This window comes from Chanodichthys erythropterus, chromosome 2 (assembly GCF_024489055.1).
Source record: "Chanodichthys erythropterus isolate Z2021 chromosome 2, ASM2448905v1, whole genome shotgun sequence".
NCBI lineage: Eukaryota > Metazoa > Chordata > Actinopteri > Cypriniformes > Xenocyprididae > Chanodichthys > Chanodichthys erythropterus.
This window is the reverse complement of record NC_090222.1, coordinates 36,725,417-36,747,199: the sequence shown is the minus strand read 5'-3', so window position 1 is coordinate 36,747,199 and position 21,783 is coordinate 36,725,417. Positions and strand designations below refer to the sequence as shown.

Genomic DNA, 21,783 nt, shown 5'->3' with positions numbered 1-21,783 from the left:
TACACTTATTACTAATCCTTTAATAATGTATTAGAAAATGTTAAAATTAACATTATCTAAGATTAATAAATGCTGTAGAAGTATTGTTTATTCTTAGTTCATGATAACTAAAGTAGTTAACTAATGTTAACTAAAGAAACCTTATTATAAATGTAAAGTGTTTATTTAAAATATTACTTTAGTTTGCCAACTTTAATCACATACCATCTAATGACAGCCAGCCTAATCTCAGACATCCTGACGTGCAAAATAACTTTTAATTTTATTTTTACATTCTAGAGTTTCTAAAAAAAAAAAAACAAACAAAAAAACACAAACTGGGACTTTTATTATAAAATGGAACTTTTATCTATACTCCAGAGGTCATCTCCTGTTAGTGGTCGCTGACTGTCGCTAGATTCCCGCTGCCGTATTGACACGTCACGAAGGTCAGGAACGAACTGATGGAAAAATGGCGACTACCTACAACACCTTCAATTTGTGAGTATTAATTCACTACTCTGATGATTATTGATTACTGATTATCGATTAGATTAATCGAAGAGAGATCATTGTTCATCTTTGATCTGGTGAAGTCTATAAATAGTCTCAGGAAGCAGCAGTGACTTGCATGTTCCGTGAACTACAGGCGCCCTGTCTGTGTCTGTGGCTGTGTTTCAAAACCTAGTGAGCTGCCTACATAGACAACTTTTTTTGGGCAGCATTCTAGTGAAGTGCTTGTCTAGACAGCATATAAAGGCATTATTATTCCCTTAAATGTTAGTAAGTGGACAGCTCGTTTTGTTTTGCTGGTCATCAGTCATGGTGATCAGATTCCAGTCCATTCATATCAAAAATCAATTCATTAAACTAAAAATGTGAAACTATATTGTTTTATTGATGGTCAGCAGGAAATTACTTGAACCTTTTAGCAATTCATCTACCTCATTTTGTTATTGTTGTTGTTGATGATGAAGCAGATGCCAACATATTACAGTAATTAAGTAATGAACCTTATCAAGAAATAAATCCAAGCAGCATACTTTGAGGAAGAAAAAAATAAATAAATAAATAAATAAATAAATATAAATATATATATATATATATATATATATATATATATATATATATATATATATATATATAATACGGACATGAGAAGTGAGTGTAACGCCCTGTTCCTTATACTGGATTTTACTACATTGTGCATTAAAGGTGCAATATGTAATATTTTTGCAGTAAAATATTCAAAAGCCACTACGCCAGTTATATATTTTGTTCACTTGAGTACTTACAACATCCCAAATGTTTGAAACTATTTGTAAATTGTGAGAAAATTGCAATTTTAACCAAGGCTCCGGGACGTGTGAGGAGTCGAACCATGGAAACACCAAAGACACTTTAATATATTACATGTTTTAATAGACAAGGGAACAACTGTTTGGTTATGTTTAGCGCAACACATTTAGTCTTATTGTTTAAATCTAATTTTCTTGATTTTTTTTTTTTTTGCGAGTATAATGCTTTACCATGCCTCAGAGAAAAACACTATTTTGTGAAGTAGCTAACATAGCATAATCAGATGCAGCTTTAGTTTTAGTAACAGTAATACAGCATTTTCTCCATCATACTATGTTTTAAAATGAATTGCATGTCATTTATCAACACAAGACATCCAATATTTAATATGATATTGTAAAATGGATCTATCTTACTGCAGTGTGTAACAGTGTCTCACAGCAGTCGCCGAGTGAACGCACAGAGTAACGTTATAACATTATTTTCAACACTCTCAAATGTATCTAATATGATAAACAGAGCTGTTTCTGCTTTCCTCATACTCATGACTGGAATAGTGGTAGCAGCGCCGGCGACTGTGACATAATAAAAGTCCCGCTGCTTGTGAGGCGTGTGTTGATCAATCGCTCCAGCTCCTCGTTCAGCTCCACAACACTCGCTCCTGCTCTGCTTCATGCTACAGTAACGATAATAATCGCATCCATGAACATGATTTCTTCCCGAGTCCTATCCCTATTCTTTTCCACCGGCTGTGAGGTGGAGACCACATGTCCCAAGATTCTGCACTCAAACTTGGCATCATTAGGCTATGCCTTTGTTTTGAATAGCCCCTAGCGGACAGAAATCTTATATATTGCACCTTTAAGTCTAATAATCTTCACTTTCCTCTCCATTCACAGGCACACGGCCCCTGAGAAGTTCTACATTGAAGCCTGTGATGATGGTGTTGGAGACGTCCTCGCCATTGACAGGGTGTCCACAGAAATGACCCTGACAGGTACAAAAGAGAAGTGGGCTGCGTCCATCAATGGAGCTACGATCAACTTAGGCTTACGATGCTTTTGGGAAACGCTACCCTAGACGGTTGAAATGCAAATTTTTGCTTCTGTAGCGATTGATAAAAGGACAGACACTATCTGTATCTGTACACACTGAAGGCTTTATCTGCTGATAAGTAACTTGCCTTATTTTATGAGGGTGCTTATTGCAGAAATGCTTTGAGTTGAAAGCTCTTTTGAGATCACAGAAGCATTTGAATCAATGATGTGTTCCAGAGTCATTCCTTAGTTAAATGTCAGCAGAATTTTCATCCCAAATTAGGATGCAAATGAAAAGTCATATTTGGAAAATGGTTAGAGGTAGATGGATCATAATTCATTCTGTGGGGGTGTGAATAGTTCACAGTTAAATATCTAACATCAGCATGTTAAATAATATTAGAAGTATATATTTTGATTATTATAATATGATGATAATCATTATTATAAATTATTATTTAATATTATAATATAGTGCAATATCATATAATAAAAATTATATATTTTCCTATAATATAAAAATTAACCATTGATTATCTATCTATCTATCTAAAATAAAACTAATATAATAATATAATTCAAAATATATGTTTTTCATGTAATAAAATTAAAAAAATATGTTTTATGTTCTGTTCTCTTTCAGTGAGGAAGGACGTCCCTCCTTCAGCAGTGACACGACCAATATGTGGCATCATGGGAACCATACGGCTAGTGGCAGGTACGATCTCTTTCCTTGTGTTTTAATGGTTTGACTGTCATGAGTTGGACAAAAAATGTGTATTTGAATCAAATTGGTCACAACACACAGGAAGTATCGACTAAACAATTAACAGATTGTACCTTTATCACATAGCGCTACAAAATGTCACTATATATGTATATATGGGTCAATGACAAGACAGGTCATTTTTTTTGTCCAAAGGCCTTAATAATAATAATAAAAAACAAAGATATGACATCCAAAGTATGTAAGGTAGTACAACTAGATCTTTTTTATTGAATCCAAAAGGTTTTAATTATATTATATTCTACATATAAAGGTATTTTAAAGATTTTGAGTGTCAAAAGGTCATTCGGTTTAACCGTCCAAAGGCCAATACAGCCATTTCATTTGTGATTAAAATATCTATAAATGTAATATATTTTTTATTCTGGCATGATTTTGTAACATCATAAATCAACATAGTGCAAAATGGTATTAAAATTATGTGTAGAAGTCGTTGCTTTGATATAAGAAAGAATGTTTGGAAAAATGTCATTCGGAGTAACCAATATGAAGGGACCATTTTGGTTCAAGTCATGCAGTCAGTATCATGTGACAGGATGTGACATCATTATCACTCTTTTAGCTATTTGAAAAATTCATGTTTTCACTTTTTCATATGCATGTCCCGAAACATCAGGTCAATTGGTACAACCGCTATAAAACATGGAAAATGTTGTAATATTTTAAAATCTTGTACTAAATATAAAATGTTTAATTGTCCTTTTGTTTGCTAGTTAGCTATATATCATATATAGCGTTTTTTTGAAAATATCGTTTTGTCCATCTTGTAAAAAATGACAAAAGCAGTGTTAAGTGATTATAAAAACCACATAATCTCACTGTTAACACTTAATAAAAATTAAATTTGAATTATATCTCTATTTTTTTACACTTTTAAAAACCTTATTCGTCACTGACCCAAATATATAATATCTATATTGAAATATCGTGACTCTATTGATTAGGGATAGACCGATATGCATTTTTCAGGGCCGATGCCGATACCGATTATTACAGATCAAGGAGACCGATAACCGATATTTTGAACCGATATGTGTCTAGTGTAAAAATGAAAATTAATGTCAAAATTAAGAATAAAAAGGCCTCTGACAAAGACACTCTTTAAATTATTTTAACACATCTTTAATTCTGAGAACTGTTCATAATAACAACATTAATATTAATAATAACAACAAACATGAAAAGTGCTGGGAGCATCCATCAGCAGCATTCTATAAACAAAGTAAAACTTAAAGGTGCCCTGGAATCAGAATTTGAGTTTACCCCGGCATAGTTGAATAACAAGAGTTCAGTACATGGAAAAGACATACATTGAGTTTCAAACCCCATTGTTTCCTCCTTCTTATATAAATCTCATTTGTTTAAAAGACTTCCGGAAAACACTCGGATCTCAACATAACACCGACTGTTACGTAACAGTCGGGATCATTAATATGTATGACCCCAATATTTGCATAATGCCAGCCCATTCGACGCATTAGACAAGGAAAGGCAGTATTAACGGCTGGATCTGTGCACAGACAAGGTAAGCAAGCAAGAACAACAGCGAAAAATGGCAGATGGAGCAATAATAACTGACATGATCCATGATATCATGATATTTTTAGTGATATTTGTAAATTGTCTTTCTAAATGTTTCATTAGCATGTTGCTAATGTACTGTTAAATGTGGTTAAAGTTACCATCGTTTATTACTGTATTCACGGAGACAAGAGCTGTCGCTATTTTCATTTTCAAACACTTGCAGTCTGTATAATTCATAAACAAAACTTCATTCTTTATAAATCTCTCCAACAGTGTGTAATGTTAGCTTTAGCCACAGAGCATAGCCTCAAACTCACACAGAATCAAACGTAACCATCTAAATAAATACTTTACTCACATAATTCGAAGAATGCATACAGCATGCATGACCAACATCTTGTAAAGATCCATTTGAGGGTTATATTAGCTGTGTAAACTTTGTAAATGCGCTGTAATATAGTCGACAGCTCGTGTGGCAGAGGAAGCGCATCTCTTAAAGGGGCCGTGCTGAAAAAATCAGTGCATAGTTAATGATGCCCCAAAATAGGCAGTTAAAAAAATTAATTAAAAAAAATCTATGGGGTATTTTGAGCTGAAACTTCACAGACACATTCAGGGGACACCTTAGACTTATATTACATCTTGTAAAAAAACAATCTAGGGCACCTTTAAAGCAAATTTAAACAGCAACAAATGAACAAATAATGGAAAATAAATGTAATCTCTCTCTGAAGTTTTATAAAGTAAATTAAAATGGGTAACAATTAGTAGTATACAGGACAGCGTCATCCAGAAACGTGCAATGTGAGATTATTGACAATTTACGTTATAGCATAGGGTTATAGAGTGCCCCAGGGATGACGTGTTTTTGTTGGCCAACCCGGAAGTTAGCAGCGCACGGGTTCCCTCGATCGAAAGCCTATGCATTTTTCCCATAGACTTTTGGAAAATCGCAGAAAATAAGCTCTGTGTTTAACAAAGGGTTATGACACTTACACGTTTTTTCTATCAAGATAATCTTTACAAGTTAACACAACATTTATAGATTTTGAAGCCTAAATAAAGTCGTCAGATATAAAAGGCTAACAGTAGGCTATAAACGGACTACAGCACACCATGGTCGCGGATCAGCGTCGTCACCACCAAGCTTCCTCAAACTGTATTTAAAAAACAACTCTATTTAAAAACATGCTCACTGATTATGATCTGTGCTGTTATGAATACTTTTCCACTTTTTCATGAGAAATGCTGACTGAGGTGGCTGGATCAGTGCCAGATCGCGCATTTCAAAATAAAATGGTTTTATCTGCAAATCGGTTTTGAAAATGGCCGATGCCGATAACAATAAAAATGCTTAATATCGGTGCAGATAATTGGCCACGCCGATAATCGGTCGACCCCGACCCCGATACTATTGATTACATATTGATGTTCGGCTCCATTTAGAGCGTTCTGGGAAATACAATTTTCTTCCACCATGGCCCATTCAATAAAAGTTAATTTAATCATTATAATTAAAAACATTGCAAATATTGTATTCTGTTGACTATCTATTTAATTTCTGTTAAATCTATTACATTTTTATTAGTGTTTTTAAACATTTATTCTTAATATCATCTGAAGTTTTTTGTTTCATAGTCATAATGACAAATGACATAATACCTACAGCGGTTATGAATTTCATTCTATTTTAATTCAATTTCCTTAGTTTAAATCATTACTCAACTTCCTGTTCACTACCTTAATTCATATTTAATTCAAGGAATTGAATTGGAATTTAAAATGGGTAACACTTTACAGTAATGTTTAATCTGTCAGCATTTGTTAATCTTTGTTAATGTTAAATTCAACATTTAATAGTACACTGTTGAAATCAACAGCTGTATTTATATGCACTGATGTTAACTAACATAAACAAACACTGAACTATTAGATTTTTACTAACATTAAGAAATATTAATAACTTCTTTAACCAACATTGAGCAATATATTTTAATCTTAGCTATTGCATGTATTACTGAAGCTTTATTGTAAAGTGTTGCCTTAAACTGCATTCTGAGCCCCCTCTCTGTGTTTTTTCAGGCACTTATCTCATCGTCATTACAAAGAAGAAGAAAGTGGGTGACCTGTTTGGCCACGCGGTCTGGAAAGCGGCTGAGTTTGACATCATTTCCTACAAGAAGACCGTTCTGCATCTGACTGATAATCAGGTCGGTTTGTTGGCTGAATGTTTCTGGTGTCACCGCAGGGAGTTGTTATTTTGACTGGATGTTTGCCCTCAGTATTATAGGACTTTTGAGCATCTCTTTATTTAAACAGAACCAAACCACGATCTTAAACCAGTGAATGCTTCAAAATGTATTTTGAGCTGAGATATTTTTGTTTTGCTGGAAATTTGGAGCATGTATATTTTTGTTGGCTTTTCTCAAGAAAAGTTGTCCAGCTCACATTTTTCCACAAAAACTATATTATATTAATAAAATGCAAAATGTGTGTTTTTTTTTTAAACAGGCTCCTTTTTCTTTAAGCAAAATAATATTTTAATGATTTTAGGGTGATGCATGACCATTTTCTCAACAGGTTGTGTGAGAGTCACCATTTTATAATTTAGTGTGTCAAATAAATAAACCAAAATTCACTAGAGAAAAAATTTGACTTTGACATTGTTTTGGAGAAGTCACACTTTTGTATGGCAAGCCGTTTTGACTTTTATTCATTCTCAGGATATGAATTCTTGATATCAGCAATTCAATTTCCACTAGTTAAAATGCTAATTTTTGATATCAAGAATTATATTTTATATTAGAATTCTTGATATCTGTAATTGTATTTTCACCAGTGAAATGTCACCATAGGCTGCCATTCAAATTCAATTGTTGATATCAAGAACTGATTTCTTACTAGTTGAAATTACAATTTCACATATCAGAAATACACTTCTTACTAGTAAAAATAATAATTTTTGATATCAATAATTCAGTTGTCACTAGTTGAAATGTCCGTTCTTGATATCAAAAATTGAATTGGTACTAATAACAATGTTTATTTTTGATATCAATAATTTGATTGTCACTAGTGACAATGTTAGTTTCTGATATCATGAATGTGATTGTTACTAGTAAGAAAGCCATTTTAGATATCTGAAATTATATTGATATCAGAAATACATTTTCAGATATCAAAAATGAACATTGTTACTAGTAGCAATTCAATTGTTGATATCAAGAACTGAGATTTCAACTAGTGACAACTGAATTCTTGATATCAAAAATTCAAATTTTACTAGTAGCAATGTAATTATTGATACCAAAAATTAAAATTTTTACTAGTAAGAATTGTATTTCTGATATGTGAAACTGTAATTTCAACTAGAAGAATCAGTTCTTGATATCAACAATTACATTTGAATGGCAGCCTATGGTGACATTTCACTAGTGAAAATACAATTACAGATATCAAGAATTCTAGTTTTTACTAGTGGAAATTCAAATGTTGATATCAAGAAGTAACATTGTTACTAATGGATATGTAATTCCTGATATCAACAATTGAATTGTTGATATCAAGAATTTAAATCCTGAGATGTGACTAAAAGTCAAAACGGCTTGCCATACTTTTGTGGCTTTAAAGGTGAAGTATGTAAGATATTTTTTAATGTTAAAGTACATTCTCTTAACATTGACTACTATTAGTATGCCATTGATGTGTTTATCTCCCCCACTGAATGACTACACGAATATGCTGTTGCACACTGTTAAGAGACCTTTCACACTTCAGCACCAAAATACCAGTTTATTTTATGACGTCAGTCATCGGAAATGCTGCGCCGTTGTCTTCATTCCCGCTTGAGGAGAAGCTTTGTTCAATCTGTTCAATTTGACAACATTTTTTGACTTCTGAGTGACAGGCGTAAGGGGATGACCACACAGAACATGTTTTTGCTCTTAAAAGTGCAACACAAGGTTGTAATTCCACTAACTGCCACTAGTGGCGCCATTTTGTAACACCATTTTGTGGTTTTAATGTTAATATTTTCTTGGTTAAGGTGTATTTATGTTGTATCGCTTTTAGTCAGCAGAAATAAAAACATTATTCAAGTAAGTTGGGCTACTTTCTCAAAATATACCTAGATGCAGCCTAACTACGAATCTCTGTCTCATCGAAACTAATAATATTTCTATGGCCCTTCCAGATGCAAGACAACAAAGCCTTCCTGTCCATGATCAACAGCGTCCTGAATACAGACGGTTTCTACTTTGCCACGGACTATGACCTGACGCACACGCTACAGCGCCTGGCCAACACCAGCCCAGAGTTTCAGGAGATGACCTTACTGGAGCGGGTGAGAGAGATGCTCACTTCCAACATTTACATGCACATTTATTCATTAGCAGACGCTTTATTCTAAAGTGACATACAAATGAGGAATACACAAAGCAATTCATTTTAAAGGGGATCTTTTGTAAAGTCTTGGTTTTGTTTTTGGGCTCTACTAGAATACGTTTTCATGCTTTAATGTTCAATAAACACATTATTTTCCCCATATTTGACATTGTTGCAGCTCCTCTCTTCCCAGTCTGTCAGTAACGCTCTGTTTAGTTCCTGTCTCTATGAAGCCCCTCCTTCTGAAAAGCGCAGTGAGCTCTGATTAACGTTGGATAATGCATTAACTAACATTAAATAAGAATGAACATTGTTTGTTACTGCATTTATTGATCATTGATCATGTTAGCTCAGTTCCATTTAAATAATATTTACAGATTCAACTGATTTTAATTATTTATTATTAAATGTTGAATTCCACCTTTCATTTAATTGTTAGTTCATGCTAACTAATGTAGTTAACAAATGGAGCCTTATTGTAAAGTGTTACCGTTTTTATTTCATGTTTCATCAATTTGGTATGAGGTATGACAGGTGAAACTGTAATTATAGCCTCATATTATTGTTTTATACAGGCGGATCAGAGATTTGTGTGGAACGGTCACCTTCTCAGAGAATTCATGGCACAGCCTGAGGTAAACGCAGGATTGTTTTAGGTCGAGCTACTATTTTAGTAGCTCATTTAGACATTGTGTTTAATTCTGCAAGAAACGCCACGTGTTTCTGGGCCTGATTATGTGTAGAAAAATCTTTATCTAAAGAAGGAATTATTTCATTTATTTTCATTAAATTATTTCATTTTCTCTTACAGCTACACAAATTCGTCTACCCGGTTGTTCACGGCTGTATCCTTTAACCAGACAAACATTGTCATCTCTGACGCATTTCAGACCACATCGATGTGTGATTTTGGGCCTTTAATGTTTTGCGTATATGAACACTGTTAAGTGATGCGGTGCTTCTAACATCTTCATATGTCATTGTCCGAACTCTCTCAGTTAGATATATAGTCCTTAATCTACGCTCTCAGTCATCACTATGAAGTCGTGCTGCATCAATGGCAAAATCTTTGACTGGATCATCGTTTCCAGGAGGAGCTGCTTCCGCGCTGGTGTGCGCTACTACGTCAGAGGTAACGCTTGTGCAGTTTGAGGCTGTGGCTGTTTTTAATTCATACGCTACTAAACGCTCTATTTCTCTTCCAGGTATCGACTCTGAGGGTCATGCGGCCAACTTTGTCGAGACAGAACAGATTGTTCAGTATAATGGAGGAAAAGCGTCATTTGTTCAGGTAAGCCTTTGAAATGTAAGCATCCAAATATCAGTTTTCATGCTGTTATGCGGATCCATTTGTTGAGGAAATACATTTTTCACATTTCTGCCGATATGGGAACTTTCCAGACGTCTCTCTGATGGTTCAACCGGTAAATCAACTAGTTTTTGTCAATGCCATAGTCATGAAAACAGCACATGAAAATCCTGATCTTGTTCCTCAAAGAGTTGTCTAGGTCACATTTTACCCCAACAATGAAAAACAAATTAATGTTATATAAATAAATTGCAAAATGTGTTCTTTAAAAGGCTTCTTTTTCTTTAAGCAGGATAATATTTTTATGATTTTAGGGTGATATTTGACATGTTCTTGATGGGTTTTGTGAGATTTACTTTTTTTTTTTTTTAGTTTTAGCTTTTCAAATACATCAACTAAACTTCACTAGAGAAACACTGTAATATTGTTTTTAAGAAGTCAAACTTTTGTGGCTTTAAAAAGGTTTTGTGGTGTTAATGATTACATTTTCTTGGTCAAACAGATGCATGTATGTTGCATAAAAAATGTATTGATTTTAGTCAGGAATTACGTTTTTCACATTTCTTCCAATACAGAAACTTTCCAGTCAGCTCTCTGATGTTTCAATCTGTAAATTAAACATTTTTTCTTGATAAGTTAGTCAAGGAAACTGCGATTTTCATGAAAATTATTTTGTTCCTATTTAATTTGTCAACTTTTGAGTGGAGTACAATATAATGAAAACTGTTTCAATCAAACCGATTGTAAAAATTAAAATTCTGTAGAAAAATGGGATAGGAATGGGATCCAAATCCATTTTTTTTATTTTATTTAAATTCCTACCGTATAAGAGGGAAATGTAGTTGCACACTGATCTGCCAGTCGTTTGTCTCTCCTCATGTCTTTTCATGTCTAATGTATATTTATGAAAGTTTTCAGTGCTGTTGCAGATTAATTATAATGTGGATAACATGAAATAAATGTTTTTTCATCAGTTTAGATAGTGATTATTAATACCCCAAACCCCTTTTTCTAAATCTCTCTACTTAACTGTCTTACGCATCTGACATGTTTGTAGTTTTTTTGTTCATTTTTGTAGTTCTAATCAAAACCTCGTCCAACGCACAATGGGTTGTGGGCAATATTAGCCGTTAGAGAGTGCATGGATCTAACCGGAAAAAGGAGACCATCCGTGTCTCTTTGGAATAATTATTTCAACATACTACGATTTGAGACTCACTAATTCGAATTTCAAATTCTATTTAGGACAGATAGTATGTGAATTGTGACTCAGACCTTTTGTTTTGTGAACATCTTCATCTTCCAAACATATTTTATGGTATCACTCCTAAATGTCCATATTTCGGGTTGATTCTCAAGGGTACTCAGGCAAACAGCATCTGTGGGCAGCGGAGAATAATATCACAGTGGTTTGATGGATCGTGAGCCACAGTTATCAAATAAATACAAGCTTATTTTTGATCTGTGAATCCATGAATAGATGTGCAGCCGTACAACGTCATGATACTTGTACTCAAAAAACATTCAGACCCTGAGGTCGGGAGAGGAAACTTACCAGAATGTTGCTCGGTTCTTGTTTTATTTTTCATGCATTTGTCTCCATTTTGAATGCAGGTTGCTTGTTTTCAGTGTCATTTGAGGAGCGAGAATCACAACATTTCTTATAACACAAAGTTGTCTTTTCTTTACATATCTGCTAATGAATGAATGAGTGAATAATCCAGTAAATTTCTTTAATCTTTGTCCACAGACTCGAGGCTCCATCCCGTTCTACTGGTCTCAGAGACCCAACCTCAAATACAAACCAAAACCACAGATCAGCAAAAGCGTCAATCACGTGAGATGCTTTCTTTACTTTTCTTTGTTTTGTTTGAGGGTCAGTGATGAAAAACGATGTGTTCATGATGGTTTGATATGGTTTTGAACATCTGGTTGTGTCACTTTATAATAAGGTCAATTTTTTTTTGTATTAGTGATGCATTGGCTAATGGCTAATATAAACAAAACAAATAGTGAGCAATTTATTAATCTTTGTTAATGTTAGTTCATGCAAACTAATGTTAGCAAATGAAACCTGTGACTTACAAAATAAAACATAAAACATATTTATTTTATATAAAATATTTTATCAAATATTTTTTACTCTGAAATTGCTATCAAATCAAAGCCATATATCTTAACAAGTTGTTCCAAATTTGAAGTTGAGATTACAAAAATTGAGATTTTGTTTAGGCGCTGTACCAAAAATGTCCACCAAGTGTCACCCACAGTCCATTGAATTTTTTTTGATGCATTCTCCTATAACATATTTATACATTTCTATCCAAATATCACTTCTATCACAAAACAATCACCAAATATGGAACCTTGAGACTCAGACCTGTCTGATGATATGTGTTTTGTCAAGAAAAAGTTTTAAATATAAAGTAGTTAAAATAAAATTTGTAATATGAAACCTGACACCGCCCACTAGGGGAGGAGCCTGCTAAAAGAATTTAGAGAACTCTTTCCATGACAGCACAACATCCAATTTCAAAATAGTTTTCAAAGGGTAAGGTAAGCAGGTAAACAGGTAAGCTTTTGAATGATACCTGATTTATGACGATTACTAAAATATATGTGATATGAAAAAATGCACTAAATAAAAAGAGCGCCAAGCATCCCGGTTGCAGGACGGTGATAATTAAGGGGTTAAAGAAATAATAATAAAAGCTGTTACGGTCTCATAGACATTTTTATTTTAAACTTCACAAAAAAAAACAAAAAAACATTTTAATTCAAAAACTTGTATGTATGTATGTATGAGAGAAATGGTGTTAATAACTATGTTCTGTTTTGAAATGTGTCAAGAAATATATTTAAAATTGATCAGATAAGCAATTTTAAATTGCTTATAATAATCAATCTTCCATTATTATGTGTCTTCATTTGTGTACCGCTTCTCCTCTCACAGCTGGATGGTTTTCAGAGACATTTTGACTCTCAGATCATCACATACGGCAAACAAGTGATTCTGAACCTGGTATGTTTTCCTGTATTTGCTCCGTTCACACTGAGGTGTCGCTCCCAGGCTGAAAATATCTCATTAAGATCTGTTTTTATTCTCCAGGTCAATCAGAAAGGCTCAGAAAAGCCACTGGAACAGGCCTTTGCAAAGATGGTGGGCAGTTTGGGCAACGGCATGATCAAGTAAGTGAATTGATGGGGAAATCTAATAAAGCATTGATGATGCCGACTCACAGACTGTGTTCTTCCAAAGGTACATCGCGTTTGACTTTCACAAGGAGTGCAGCCGTATGAGGTGGCATCGCCTACAGATCCTGGTGGACATGGTGGCAGAAATGCAGGATGAGTTCGGGTATGTGGTGTTTGCATGCTAAAAGTGATTGTTATCTGTGATAATCTGTTGCTCCTGGGCGTAATTTGAATGCTCTTATTTATTTTTTCAATAGCTACTTCCTGGTGGATTCAGATGGATCGGTCCAAATGCAGCAGGATGGGACGTTCCGAAGCAATTGCATGGACTGTCTGGACCGAACCAACGTTATCCAGAGTCTGCTGGCCCGTCGCTCGCTGCAGTCACAGTTAGAGGTGTGTGTGATGAGACTATTTATTATTATCTATGGGAGCGTCATTGCGAATATACCCAAAAAATGGAAATATATTTGAGAAGTTGTAGCTGTATTGCCCAGCCCTACATAAAAGATTAGTCATTATTTGTGGTCAGTAATGTCTGCTAAAAGTAATTTTTTTTTTCAGCTTATAGGAGTACACAAACATTTAGATGAGCTTTTAGTTCCTGTCTGTTAGCTGTGAGGTTACCACATATTTAATGTCTTGTTTATATGTAGAGGATGGGAGTTTTACATTTGGGGCAACGGATTGAAGATCAGGCAGATTTTGAAAAAATATACAAGAATGGTAAGCAAACACTAACGCTGATATTCAGTAGTCTGGCTCTGTGAGACTGTCTTATTCATACCCTTTCTGTTCTTTATCTGCAGCATGGGCAGATAACGCCAATGCGTGTGCCAAACAGTACGCTGGCACAGGAGCCCTGAAGACTGATTTCACACGGTAAGCAGGACCATCTTCTGCTCTGCTTGTGTTTGAGAGTAAATGTTTGATTGGATTGTAGAAGATGATTGGTTCTCTGTGTCCTCAGGACGGGAAAGAGAACCCAGTGGGGTTTGCTGATGGACGGATGGAACTCCATGATCAGATACTACAAGAACAACTTCTCGGATGGGTTCAGACAGGTGAGCGTCACATGGGCGAACCAGTGTTCCTTAATTTGTCTTAAAGGGTTAGTTCACCCAAAAATGAAAATAATGTCATTTTTTACTCAAGCTCAATGCTGTTCCACACTCGTAAGACCTTTGTTCATCTTCGAAACACAAATTAAGATATTTTTGTTGAAATCCGATGGCTCAGTGAGGCCTGCATTGACAGCAATGACATTTCCTCTCTCAAGATCCATTAATGTACTAAAAACATATTTAAATCAATTTATGTGAGTACAGTGGTTCGATATTAATATTATAAAGTGACGAGAATATTTTTGGAGCGTCAAAAGAACAAAATAACGACTTATTTAGTGATGGATGATTTTAAAACACTGCTTCAGGAAGCTTCGGAGCACAAATGAATCAGTGTATCGAATCATGATTCGGGTCGCGTGTTAAACTGCCAAACTTCTGAAATCACGTGACTTTGGCGCTCCAAACCGCTGATTCGACACAAAAGATTCATAATGCTCCGAAGCTTCCTGAAGCAGTGTTTTGAAATCAGCCATCACTAAATAAGTCTTTTTTTTTTTTTTTTTTTTTTTTTGGTGAACAAAATTTTCTTGTTGCGTTATAATATTAATATTGAACCACTGTACTCACATGAACTGATTTAAATATGTTTTTAGTACATTAATGGATCTTGAGAGAGGAAGTATCATTGCTCCTTATGGAGCCATCGGATTTCAACAAAAATATCTTAATTTGTGTTCCAAAGATGAATGAAGGTCTTACGGGTGTGGAACGGCATGAGCTTGACTAATAAAATGACAGAATTTTAATTTTTGGGTGAACTAACCCTTTAAATAATAATGAAATAATACTCTAAATAAGAAACTAAAACTGCCAATAGGTGGTGGTAAATGTCTAAATGAGTAAGTTGAGTCATTCATACGATTCATTCAGGAATTAAGTAAATGGCTCTCTTTATGAATAGGCCATTGAATCATTAGTTCACCTGAATGATTCGCTCAAAACGTGGATTCATTCAGAAATTAAACACCGCTGTGTGTTTTTCGGAGACACACAACCGCTCTGCTCTGGCTTTAGGTAATATTTTCATTGGCAAAATTAAAGGGGCTCTATGTAATGACACCCAGTGTTCAAAATGGGTACTGCAGTCCAAATTCAAAATATTGTTTGCCCCGCCCCCTCGTTCAAACACGCGGGTTGCCAGCAACAGTAGGGAGCGCAATTCACACTGTAAGCTGATAAGTTAATTTATCTGCTTTAATATGCTGTTGTTCATAGAGATATTTAGATGGATTCAGAGGCTTTTTAGGTCAGGTAGAATCTGCGATTCTCTGACCCAGTTTGTTTGCTGGTTTCCATGGTTGCAATGCACGCTGTTTTCCGCCAACTGGCAACCTGTGATGTCGAAATACTATTGGATAAACTGGCAGCACATGTTTCACACAGACCAAAACAAAGACAGACATTCCGACACGGAACGCATATTTTCGAAGCAGAATATCTGGCTGTAGCATTGTTTTTCAGAGAAACGAGTAGGTGAACTTAGCATGTTTCCTAAATATCTGCAAACATATTGGGGTATTTTTATGCTTTATTAAAGTAAAAATCTTACATAGAGCCCCTTTAAGCAAAAACAGGCAGTATTTTGTCTAAAATATAACACAATATTAACTTCTTATTTACTGAACTGTTGTATAAAATCAATATCACATTTGCACTTTTGCCATTCAAGACAAAAACAGCACTTGTGTGATATTGCTTGACTATATCATATGATATAAATATGAAACAAAACTCACCCTGATGTGGAGGTTCATGCTGTGAATAATATTTGTTTTCTCCAGGACTCCATTGACCTGTTCTTGGGGAACTATGCTGTGGAAGAGGCGGATATAAACACTCCTCTACATGAGCCCAAAGACTGGAAGTTCCTGACGGTAAGAACAAGATTAGAGAGAAACCAGGGTCAGATTAATGTATAATTTTTTTTTTTACAATCCACTCAGACTTGCCATGCCCACATCTTAACATCCAATCAACAACTGACAGAATCAAGACCCCATCCTAATTTTATTTTCCTTTCAATAATCAATTACACTAAGATATTTTTTCCATATTGTGACGTACATCGGTCACTTCTGACTTTAAACATTTTGAATCAGTATTCATTTTGGCATTGATATGGAGATTGAGATTAAAATTGTCAAAAGGCTGAAAATTGTTATAATTTTTTCCCCTCACTTTCAGCTGCCGATCATCATGGTGGTTGCTTTCTCAATGTGCATCATATGTCTCCTTATGGCTGGTAAGACACTGATTAACATTAATATTAAGGTAAATATTAAAGGTGCAATGTGTAAATTTTAGGAGGATCTACTGACAGAAATGCAATATAATATACATAACATTGTTTTCAGTGGTGTACAAAGACCTTACATAATGAACCATTATGTTTTTATTACCTTAGAATGAGCCACACCGCAGGTGTTATCTCAGCCTTACATGTTAAGTCGCCATTTTGCGCCGCCATGTTTCTACAGTAGCCCTAAACGGACAAACTGCACTACAGAGCATGTCTGCATGACTGGCTACTCTCTGCTGTCTCAGATGGCGACATTTTTGTCCTGTGTTGGCCACTGTAGCTTCTCTATATTGCAATTTGCAATATCACCGCTAGATGCCGCTAAAATTTACACACTGCACCTTTAAGGCACGACACTAAAGGCAAAACCACATTTTGTCAATTTTGAGATTCTGGACTGTTTTGTTTCCATAGCATGTCTTCTCAGAATAATGGAAAGGAAACATCCAAAATATACTTTTAAATGTTTATTTTATTGCACTTTATCTATTTGCGTCTGTAGATTTTAATGACAAATACATGTCTTTACAAAAGAGATCTCCACTTCTGCAGCTTTACATACACCAAAGTTTACAGTTTTTTTCTTATCTACATTCTGAAGGTTTCTTCATATATCATTAGCCTTTTTATGATGAAAATGTATTCGTTTTCTGTCCATTAACAATATATTCTGATTTATGGAGTAATAAAAAGAGATATCCATATACAGGTAATATCAAATATTTGATCCTTGCTTTATCCAGTGTTAAGATTTCTCTTATGGAAATACATGCAAATATGTGCTAATTTAATTAGATAATGCCTCATTTGCATATTTCAACATAACATTTCAGAAAACTTTTCATGCAAAAAAATTTTTGCAATTGTAATTAATCAACAGTGGAAGCATGGTGATGTCTATTGTTATTATTATTAATCCATTCACCCCTAATGTCTTGCCTTAATATTAATATTCTAATATTTGAATTAACATTCGTGCCTTTCTCACTGTATTACCCAGGCGACACCTGGACGGAGACTCTGGCATACGTGTTGTTCTGGGGCTCGGCGAGTGTCGTGACCGGCGGCGTGATCCTCTTCAACGGCCGGGACTTCGTCGATGCGCCCAAACTGGTGCAGAAGGAGAAGATGGACTGAACCTGCGTGTGTGGGAAGCAGCTTGGTCCCACCGAGTCTTCATCCTCCTCCTCCTCATCCTCAGTCCTGTCTTACTCTCAGCTTCACCGGGCCTGGAGCCTGTACTGACGCCGCACGGCGAGGAGGAAGAGGACGAAGGCCGGGAGCCGGACGGGACCGAACGCGCATGGACGCACCCGCTGCTCTCCACACGGGAATCGTATCACGCGGGACCATCTCACAGAGATCCCATAATTCCATCTGCATATAGGCAGCTTTACAGGAGCAACGCTGGAAAATCAAGCACCTTATACTCGACCATGAGGTTCTCGGCCCCGTCCTCATGGTTCACACGTCCCGAAGGCGTTTTTCATAGACGCCCGTGTCTAAACGCACACGCCTGCCGATATTCCACCGGCTCTCATAAGTCGCAGCTCTCGGACTGTTTGTGTAAAACCAAACGGATTTTGTATCACATCTGCCGTCACCTCAAAATCATTGTCTTGTTTTCTAATAAAGATATGTACACAATAAGATATATTGATATCACTTTACAATAAGGTTTAACTACATTAGTTAACATGAACTATCAATGATCAGATTTTAGTCAATGTTAATTTCAACATTTACTAATACATTATTAAAATCTAAAGTTGTATCTGTTAACATTATAGTTAATGCACTGTGAACTAACATGTACAAACAAAGAACAACTATATTTTTACAGAATAACATCAACTAAGATAATAAATACTTCAAAAATATATTGTTCACTTAGTTCATGTTAACTAATGTAAACAAATTAATGTTCTGTATTACATTAAGGTTTTGTATGTTAGCCTTGGCTAATGCCATGAATGATGAACAATACATTTACAGCATTTATTATTTCTGCATATTCATATGCATTTTTAAAATTAACTGATAGATTAAATGTTAATTCATGTTCATTCATAATATATTATTTTCAACCTGTAAAAATGTTAATTCTTAGTTGATGAAACTTTGATGTAAACAAACTGAAACTTATTTTAAGTTTTGTTCTCTGCAAATATATCTTTCGCTAAATGATTTATTTAAATTTTACGTTTTTTCTTGTTTTAAGCGAGAAAATCTGACTGCTTGTTTCCGCCACGGAATAAAAAATAATAAAAGACAACTGTGACTTTTTAACTCATAATTCTGACTTTTTTCCTCAGAATTATAAACTCGCAAATTATGACACTTTCTCAGAATTGTGAGATTTAATATTGCAATTGTGAGTTTTAAAGTCAGAATTGCGAGATATAAAGTCGCAATTTTGAATTTTTTCTCAGCATTGCGAGATATATAGTCACAATTGTGAGATACAAAGTCAGAATTGTGAGTTATAAAGTCAATTTTCTCTCAGAATTTTTTCTCAGAATTGCAAGATGTAAACTAGCAATTGTACGGAAGAGGATTAGGGACAAGCAATAATAAAAAAAAAACCATCTCAAGATTAAAGTTGTTAAATTTCGAGAAAAAAGTCGAGATAAAATGTTGAGAATAAAGTCGTTAAATTACGAGAACAAATTCGTTAAATTACGAGAAAAAAGTCGTTAAATTATGAGAACAAATTCGTAATTTAACGAATTTGTTCTCATAATTTAACGACATTTCTCATAATTTAACGAATTTTTTCTCGTAATTTAACGACTTTATTCTCAACATTTTATCTCGACTTTTTTCTTGAAATTTAACAAGTTTTTTCTCGTAATTTAATGAGTTTATTCTCAACATTTTATTTCAACTTTTTTCTCGAAATTTAACGAGTTTATTCTCAACATTTTATTTTGACATTTTCTCGAAATTTAACAACTTTAATCTCAAGATGGTTTTATTTTTTTTATCATTGTTTGGCCCTAATCCTCTTCCGTACAATTTGGTTTAAGTTCAGTAGCGGAAATGAGCTTCTGTAAGAAAATGTTTGAAACGAGAAAAGTAATTTACAAAAATCAATGTAATTTTTTAAAAACATCTTAATATCTTCAATAATTTAATTCTGGATTACACGTAATTTAATTTTTTTGTTCTAAGAGTGCTTACATTTATTTATTTAACTTAATATATATATATATTTTTTTTTTTTACTGGAAAACAAGACAAACATAGCGTTTTGCATAGCGGCAGCTGCATGTCTCAGCATTTTGTAGTGAATTCGAGCATTTGAGACGGACCCAGAGTTCACGTACGGTTAAATGGACTCGTTTTATCCTCGCCTTTAATATCATGGTCTTCCTCAGTCAGAGAATTGGGAGCTTTTACAAATGAACTGTTTATTAAAGTGATTCGAGGCATTCTGTGGAGCTTAATGAACTGATTCTGTTTGTAATCAAAACTGATTCATATGAATCTTTACTTGGGACCAGCGTCTCATTGGCCAAAGGAGTTTACAGCAGGATCGTCCCATCACTGAACCGCTGTGCCATATCTGTGTTTCTTTCACAAGTCTGCGGAGGAACGATGCCTTATGTTTTCTGTGCTCTTCATTTGATCTCTCTGTATCTTCACTGCAGGACGTTCTTCTCATGTCTGGAACCTGCTTATCGGAGAATGTTAAAATGATGTGTATTATTGTTATTAAAGTTATTATCGGGATGCTCTTGCGTCGGGCAGTTTCGGTCCTAAATGGAAAAGAACGAACGTCCCGAGCACAAGCTGTTCAATGATGGACGTTGCAAAAAACGCATTACAAAATGATTGAAGATGACTGTGTTCAGTTTGTCGCTTGATGTCACTCACACTAGTTTGATCTGCATTGACTGGAACATGTTTGCATGATATTCCTGGTAGGAATTTCAAAATAGTGTGTTGCTTTGAATGAGCTCAGATTGAATGGGAATAACAGGCTCAAAATGCCACAGCAGATCAGCGAAGCTTGACCCTTGTGCATGTCTGCAGGGGTTTGTCCAATTAACAGCGCTTTCTCCACATGAACTCCATGGCCAGTCAATCTTACTGCATTGAAAAAGTTCACCTGCAAATGATCAACTCTGTCATTTACGCAAATGTCGTTCCAAACTTGCATAACCCAAATGAGACGTTAAGTACATTCATGCTGTTTTTGCTGTTTTCATAGCGATAATTCATTGTGAACAATTCTGTCAACCTGCAAAAATGATCATTTTATAAATCATTACTATAATTCATGAGTCCAAGTCTTTTGAAGTCATACAATGGTTTGTTTGAGAAACAGACTGAAATTTAAAGGGTTAGTTCATCCAAGAAGAATTTTCTCTCATTAATTATTCACCCTTAAGACCTTCGTTCTTCTTCAGAACACAAATTGATATTTTTGAAGAAATCCGAGAGCTTTCTAGCTTCAGATAGACTGCAGAAAGGTATTAAAGACATCATTAAAATAGTTATCCTGACTACAGTGGTTCAACAATGTTTTGTGCGCAAAAAACAAATAATAACCGGCCAATAATGAGTTTTGACATAGCGCCCTGAAGCACTTCACTGCATCTACAGTGTAGGAGACTGACGGGGCAGAGAAGAAATTGTTGAATCTTTTTGTTTTCTCACAAATGTCACACTACAAAAGTAAAACGTATTGCTAATGCTGTATAATGTAACAACTGCACATAAGTATTACATTATTATTGTAATAATATGTTCATAATGTAATCATTTTCTCAGAATGTAATAAAAGCTTGAGCTCAATTTTTACATTATGAGAAATTTATTACATTACAAACTCACCA

The 21,783-nt window shown here is 34.7% G+C and overlaps 1 protein-coding gene across 2 annotated transcripts; it reads left to right on the top strand.

The window, feature by feature from the left end:
* Positions 1–398: 398 nt before the first annotated feature.
* Positions 399–19,519, top strand: sacm1lb (SAC1 like phosphatidylinositide phosphatase b). Of its 2 annotated transcripts, XM_067397207.1 has the most exons (20): positions 399–480; positions 2,178–2,275; positions 2,959–3,033; positions 6,709–6,836; positions 8,819–8,968; positions 9,585–9,644; positions 9,821–9,854; positions 10,040–10,141; positions 10,215–10,300; positions 12,069–12,155; positions 13,272–13,340; positions 13,428–13,507; positions 13,578–13,676; positions 13,771–13,909; positions 14,170–14,239; positions 14,323–14,395; positions 14,484–14,577; positions 16,422–16,514; positions 16,825–16,882; positions 17,940–19,519. In XM_067397207.1, the coding sequence occupies exons 1-20, from the start codon at positions 452–454 to the stop codon at positions 18,074–18,076; spliced, it is 1,761 nt and encodes a 586-aa protein (XP_067253308.1). In that variant the 5' UTR covers positions 399–451; the 3' UTR covers positions 18,077–19,519. The 2 variants fall into 2 exon arrangements, with proteins under 2 accessions (XP_067253308.1, XP_067253299.1); XM_067397198.1 differs by having other exon boundaries at positions 13,272–13,507.
* The last annotated feature ends 2,264 nt before the right edge of the window (positions 19,520–21,783 follow it).